Genomic DNA, 6674 nt, shown 5'->3' on the forward strand with positions numbered 1-6674 from the left:
CGGGGTTGTGCATAGGGTCGCGCTTCGCGCTCCCTTGGCTTCGCCCCTGAAGACTAATACCGTCCCTGAGTATTGTCTCGAAGAAATGAAAACTGAAAACTAAAAGCGAAAGAAAATATTAAACGTAGGAAAAGTTTTGCTGGCCTCGAAGTGTGTTCCCCTCCGAGTGAAAAATACCATAATAACATCATTGGGTAAGTTTTGGTAAGTTCCGAACATTTCCGAGTGAAAAATACCGTGAGTGCAAACTTGGAAAGTATAATTTTAAACTAAACTAATTAATATTTCTAAAAAAAGTAAAAAGATGCAGTTAAAATAAAATATGAATGAAGAACTTGCTAGAGTATTTTTTGTTTCACACTTCCATAATAATTAGTATTATACATACGTACCTACCATTATAATAAAAGATTAAATGGTAGGATAAAGAATCTTGCAATAAATAGCCAATTATTTAGTGACCACAAAATGAACAAGGTGACATTGCGTGTCGGTGAAGTTAATTTTTTAATAAGAAATATTTCTACTGTGTTAAATTTCCAGTATTCTTCGTGGATAGAGCAGATATGATACTCAAATTCATCTGTAAGTGTAGCTCAAAGCTCCCGTGAGTAATATAATAATTATATGAGTAGTATATGTACATAATTGTGTCGCTAATTATAACTTACTATTACTTCTCTTACCAGTATTAGTATTGTTACAGTAAACTGTAGAACTCAACGGTTCTCCAACCCTCCAGTGCCCTAAACAACCAAAGTATGGAAAAGTACCTTACAAGTGTAATAGCCAATGGAAAAGCAGAATTTTGAATTTGGACGAATCATATCGAAATATGGAATTGTAAATACTTTTCCATACTTTGGTATTTAGGGCACAGGTAGAGGGTCTCCAACTCCAAACGCCCAACTGGGTCCAATATTTAAAGAGAGTAATTTAGGACAGTCTGAAAACCTGACTTAATTGATACTGGTCTAACCTTTTTGTTGTTGTGTTTGTTTTTGGTGTTCTTCTCCTTTTCTTACTACACCTTTTCCTAATTTGGGGTTGGCGCTAATCTCCTTTATCCTACCCCTGCATACCATCCTATCAAATGCCTCCTGCCTTCTCTCAAGTCTTCCTCAACCTTATCTCTCCACCTCAGGTTTAATCTCCCCCTCTCTCCCCTTCCTCAGATGATCTCTACGCAATCTACACCAGGAAGGACCCCTCACCTGGCGATGACGTCACATCCCCCGAAGATCTCAACTACATCCATGTTGACCTCAGCGAGGGCACCCTGGTATCCATCATCATGATCACAAGCCTCGTGACGGTCGCCATCCATTGTCTCACCACGCTCAATGTTCATGTACACAAGTCGCGACAGTTCCGCGACAAGTTAATGGCGATCAACGCGCGACTCAACTTTGACTTGACGCGACTGAAGAACACGTACAGTATGTTGATAGACAAGTATTTCCTCTCGAACGCCCTGCGGAGTGTGGAGCAACTGTTGGTCACCAATGAGGACTTGAGATCTAACTTACAGGACAAAGGTAAGAAGTAGGAAGAAGGTTGTATAGGTAAGGTTAAAAACAGAGTTGAGAGCATAGAACTTGTAGAGGAAAGCGGCGGATTCAAACCGCATAGAGCTGAGAGCATAAAGATCTAGGATCTAGGATCTCCGCCCTTCTCTGTTTTTAGCATCAAAAAGGATCTACACTCTATGGACATCGACTAAAACACGTCCTTTCATCACTTCTGTTCTGTGTTCTAGAACGGCTATTCTATTCAGTAGTAGACATACCACTGAACATATGTGCAAGGAGAGCCTTTATCTCTGAAATTTCAATTTGCTTTCCAAATCTCTCATTACGAAAAATGTCTATTATACTTTCGTCAATCTCCAGATGGTTCCAGAACCCTATCCATGGATCAACTGAGATCTCAAATCCAAGTCATCAAAAGCCGAAGCGAGAACCTATCCGAACTCGACCTGGTACAGAAAGTGAGTGACCTTTGTCTTTATGTTGAAAGTTTCCATCTGCTGAATATCAATGATGAAATCCCTGACACGTCAAACCCTACACGTGAAGGATCACTACAAATAGAGAGTAGTTACAATAGCGTTCATGCTTTTAGTAGCAAAACAAATGTTTCAATAGAATATAACAATAACGGGACGTTTGACAACGGTCGTGAAGCTCTATTAGTTGATCACACAAAAGTCAAAAACACTATTGGTTCAAACAAAACCCGAATTAAATCAGGAGTTTCACAAAGAAAAGCTGGAGAAGCAGAACATTCTAATCAACATATAAATGGACAACGCAAAAGCAACGATGTTCTTGAAAATGGAGAAAGTTTTGAATCTAAACCTTCAACTTGTCAGAGGAGGAATACATGTGTGAGAAAGATTCGTAGTCAGGACAGCTCAGAAGGAGATATGAATGAAAGAATGACGAACATAGAAACAAACAATCCGACGGACCATGATGAGGAACAAACTGAAATAGAAATTGAAAACCACATTATTGACAACGGAAAAACTTCCAAGACGAAGGTCTGCTTGAAGAAACCGTACAATACGAAGAAATTAAAGTTCAAAAAACTCGCAGCAAACAGTAAGAATGACATGGGCACAAAACCACATTATTGACAACGGAAAAACTTCAAAGACGAAGGTCTGCTTGAAGAAACCGTACAATACGAAGAAATTAAAGTTCAAAAAACTCGCAGCAAACAGTAAGAATGACATGGGCAAAGAGAAGAATGTAGAGGAAAGGAAGAGTTTGACAATGAAAGGAAGTTACAAGTTCGACGCCCTGAAACATGAAGAAATTACAAACGCTGACAAAACCAAGGAAAGTAAGAAAAAGAAGGAGACTGTAAAAACAGTTCTAGACAAAGGCAGCAGTAAGAATATTGTGATTAAAAAGAAACTGTCCAAACTGATAACCGTACAGACCAGAGACTCAATACGATCTTTAGCCAACACGGTACGTGAGTCTCATGAGAACATATTTGCAAATGAAAACACAGAACTGGATGAAACTCTACAAACACCGGAAAGAGATGAAGCAGTTGATGCAGAGCATAGTGCCAACACATCGGAATTCAAAATAAAATCGAATGCATCGGACAATCAACGGAAACCTGGTAAGTGGCAGGACAATGGTGTACCCGTTATGAAGAAGAAATCAACCAATATTGAGATCAATACAAACACCGGAAAGAGATGAAGCAGTTGATGCAGAGCATAGTGCCAACACATCCGAATTCAAAATAAAATCAAATGCATCGGACAATCAACGGAAACCTGGTAAGTGGCAGGACAATGGTGTACCCGTTATGAAGAAGAAATCAACCAATATTGAGATCAAGAAGAAGTTGGAGAGAGGATACCATAAGCTGAGGAAAGCTAGTGAGAACAAACGCTATGTAGATACTTTCTAGAATGGAAAATACATTGAAAATATTGTTCTTAGAAAATATCTTCTGTGTTATACATTTCCAAGAAGAGATCCCCTTGGGAGTTCCAATGAGAAGGTGTCAGTGACAACCACATATTTGTTGATTTCAATGAGAAGAAATTGTGTTGTCATGTCTTTGAGAGGTTAGACCCGCCAGCCTCCACTCATGATAGTTATCAAGATTTTCTATTAATTACTTGAGTAATAAAGTAGGTACATATTGCAACAGGTCCATTTTTTTAATCCATAAACAAGAGGCCAGCTAATATCCGACATGAAAATTATTGTCATGGGATACATTAGTCTGCCCATATGCCCATATGATATTAGGATTCTAGTCTCTCATTGAAATTTTTTACCTGTTTCTCTGCGTATTTGAATTTATTTTGTATTCCATTATAGATTTAATATAACAAATACAAACACAGTAAACCTTTCTCCTTCCTCATTCCATAAAAGGAAGCGAAAGAGGAAGAGAGAGAGAGAGAGAGAGAGAGAGAGAGAGAAGCCTTTTTTTCTCTTTGATATAATATTAGGATTCTAGTCTCTCATTGAAATTTTTTACCTGTTTCTCTGCGTACTTGAATTTATTTTGTATTCCGTTATAGATTTAATATAACAAATACAAACACAGTAAACCTTTCTCCTCCCTCATTCCATAAAAGGAAGCGAAAGAGGAAGAGAGAGAGAGAGAGAGAAGCCTTTTTTTTCTCTTTGGCTACAAACTTAGCTCGGGAATTTGTGTCATTGTTAAGAGTTTTTTTTCCTCTTCTTAGTTTCCGAGTTTTTTTCTTTTATGTTTGTGTGCGAATTAAATTTGTTTTTAACATTTCCTCTCTCCTAATGGAGATTTTTTTTGTGAAAAAAGGGAAAAAGTAGAAAGAGATTTTTTCCAAGTTTTTCCACAAGTTTTGAGGAGGGGAAGGAGGCAAGGAAGAAGAGAAGAAGGGGAGTTGAGGGGGGAGTAGAAGAGAATAAAAGAAGAATGACATCATTCAAAAGGGAGAAAAACATAAGACGAAAAGAAGAAGAATGAAGAGAACAAAAAGAATGTAAACTACAGAAATAAAAATGAAGAAATACAGCAGTAATAGAATAAGGGAGAAAGGGGGAGAGAAAAAAAAAAGAAAGAAAGAGAAGTAAATGAAGAATTATACGTCTAGAAATAAGAAGAGAGAGAAAGAGAGAGAGAGAGAGAGAGAGAGAGAGAGAGAGAGAGAGAGAGAGGGGGAGGGAGGGAGAAAGAAGGAAAGACAGAGACAAGGACAAAGAGACCGACAAAATGCAAACACAAAATGCAAAGCATTAGATGAAATAATAACTGAGAAGAAATATGATGAAGAAGAGAAGGAGAAAGAAGAGAGGGAGAGAAATTACAGTGAAATTTGTTTCACTATTCATAGCAAGCGAGAAAGAGAGAGAGAGAGAGAGAGAGATAGAAATTATGGGAAGGTTTTTGGTCTGTTTTTGATATCTGATGGGAAATGGACGTGAGGAGGATCAAAGAAAAGGGAGGGAAGGGAGTGAGAAGAAATATGATGAAGAAGAGAAGGAGAAAGAAGAGAGGGAGAGAAATTACAGTGAAATTTGTTTCACTATTCATAGCAAGCGAGAAAGAGAGAGAGAGTTAGAAATTATGGGAAGGTTTTTGGTCTGTTTTTGATATCTGATGGGAAATGGACGTGAGGAGGATCAAAGAAAAGGGAGGGAAGGGAGATTGATGGACAAGAGAATGCATAACCCCCTTACCCCCCCTTCTTTCTCAGAAATTCATTGTTTAATTGAAACGAGCTTAATTCCGAGTGGTTGGAGATTGTGAATAACAATCGAAACAATCCAAATAAAACAGGAAAACCTATGAAGTATGAAAGTAACATATTATTATGGACGACATTCTGTAAATAAAGTTTGATCTAATCGTTTAGTAATAAAAAGGGGGAGAGACATCATTTTCCTTCGACATTTGAACTTTGAAGTGTCATCAGCACATTTGCCAATGAAACCCCATTGACCAGTAGTTTAGTTATACTGTGGAACTTAATTAATAAAAAAAAAGTGTCTTCTAATGTTCCAATGGGACCCAACAGTAATCCGCAAAAAGGATTTGTTCTGAAGCTCTATCTGTAAAACATCCATTCGGTGACCCAAAAAGGATACCTACCTACATGTAGGTACTGTTGTTTTTGTTATTGGCTTTCTAATGCTGACTAATAGGATTGACGTCTGTCCGTTTGTCTTTAAATGAGCTGAAAGTCAGAAAATGACCCCATTCGGTGACCCAAAAAGGATACCTACCTACATGTAGGTACTGTTGTTTTTGTTATTGGCTTTCTAATGCTGACTAATAGGATTGACAAGTTATTTTCCTAGAAATAAATCTTTTACTACAGCTTGGAGGTTAATGGGGTTTTTAGCATTTAGGTAATCTGTAGAAAGAAAAACATCAACTGCAGTTAAAACAATTCCTTCGTCCTTTTCCCCCGGAGTAAAATTTCGAAAATATTAACTTCAGGAACATAAAAATCAAATTTCCAAACAGTTTCACATAAATTCTGAATTATTTGAGTTTTAGCATTTAGGTAATCTGTAGAAAGAAAAACATCAACTGTAGTTAAAACAATTCCTTCGTCCTTTTCCCCCCGGAGTAAAATTTCGAAAATATTAACTTCAGGAACATAAAAATCAAATTTCCAAACTGTTTCACATAAATTCTGAATTATTTGAGAAGAAAATGATCGGGAAAACGGCGCCGTCACCAGATAAAATATAAATACTTACAGGGTGTCACCAGTGTAAATAAAATAAAAAGTTAACATTATAATATAATATCGATTTTATTTTATTTCATTTTATTAATAAATGGGTTGCCCCCAATTGTACAAAGGTCTTAAAGGAACTATGTTAACAAGAACAACAAAATCTAAAACTAAAAAGAAAAGTATAAAAAAGAAAAGTAAACAGATTTATTTTAATCTAAAATAATACAAACTAGAACGTACATAATAAATGTACTAAAATTAGTAGATCAGAATATAAGGGTACCTACCTACATATGTACTTGGTTATTTCATTAATAAAATTTATTTATGTATTTCCTTCTTTAATTTTTTAATAGAAAATTCCCATTCACTTAATCATCCTTTAATTTGTCTACTATGTAATGTAAATAGTGTAAATTTGAACGAACCACTTAGGTTCCAGGTTTCGATGATCATTTTG

General features: G+C 36.5%; 1 protein-coding gene across 1 annotated transcript; it reads left to right on the forward strand.

Moving 5' to 3' along the window:
• The first annotated feature begins 391 nt into the window (after nt 1–391).
• LOC103520607 (cingulin-like) lies at nt 392–3755 on the forward strand. The gene is made up of 5 exons (XM_026831651.1): nt 392–585; nt 1176–1538; nt 1893–2545; nt 2667–3187; nt 3351–3755. The coding sequence occupies exons 1-5, from the start codon at nt 567–569 to the stop codon at nt 3436–3438; spliced, it is 1644 nt and encodes a 547-aa protein (XP_026687452.1). The 5' UTR covers nt 392–566; the 3' UTR covers nt 3439–3755.
• Nucleotides 3756–6674: the final 2919 nt, after the last annotated feature.

This window comes from Diaphorina citri, unplaced genomic scaffold (assembly GCF_000475195.1).
Source record: "Diaphorina citri unplaced genomic scaffold, Diaci psyllid genome assembly version 1.1 scaffold3828, whole genome shotgun sequence".
NCBI classification, from domain to species: Eukaryota; Metazoa; Arthropoda; class Insecta; order Hemiptera; family Psyllidae; genus Diaphorina; species Diaphorina citri.

Bases quoted from the DNA above. Each gene is read 5' to 3' on its own strand.
- LOC103520607 (XM_026831651.1), top strand. The intron at 1,539-1,892 runs GTAAGAAGTAGG...GTCAATCTCCAG, and splicing joins ATCTAACTTACAGGACAAAG to ATGGTTCCAGAACCCTATCC. The intron at 2,546-2,666 runs GTCTGCTTGAAG...TCAAAGACGAAG, and splicing joins GAAAAACTTCCAAGACGAAG to GTCTGCTTGAAGAAACCGTA.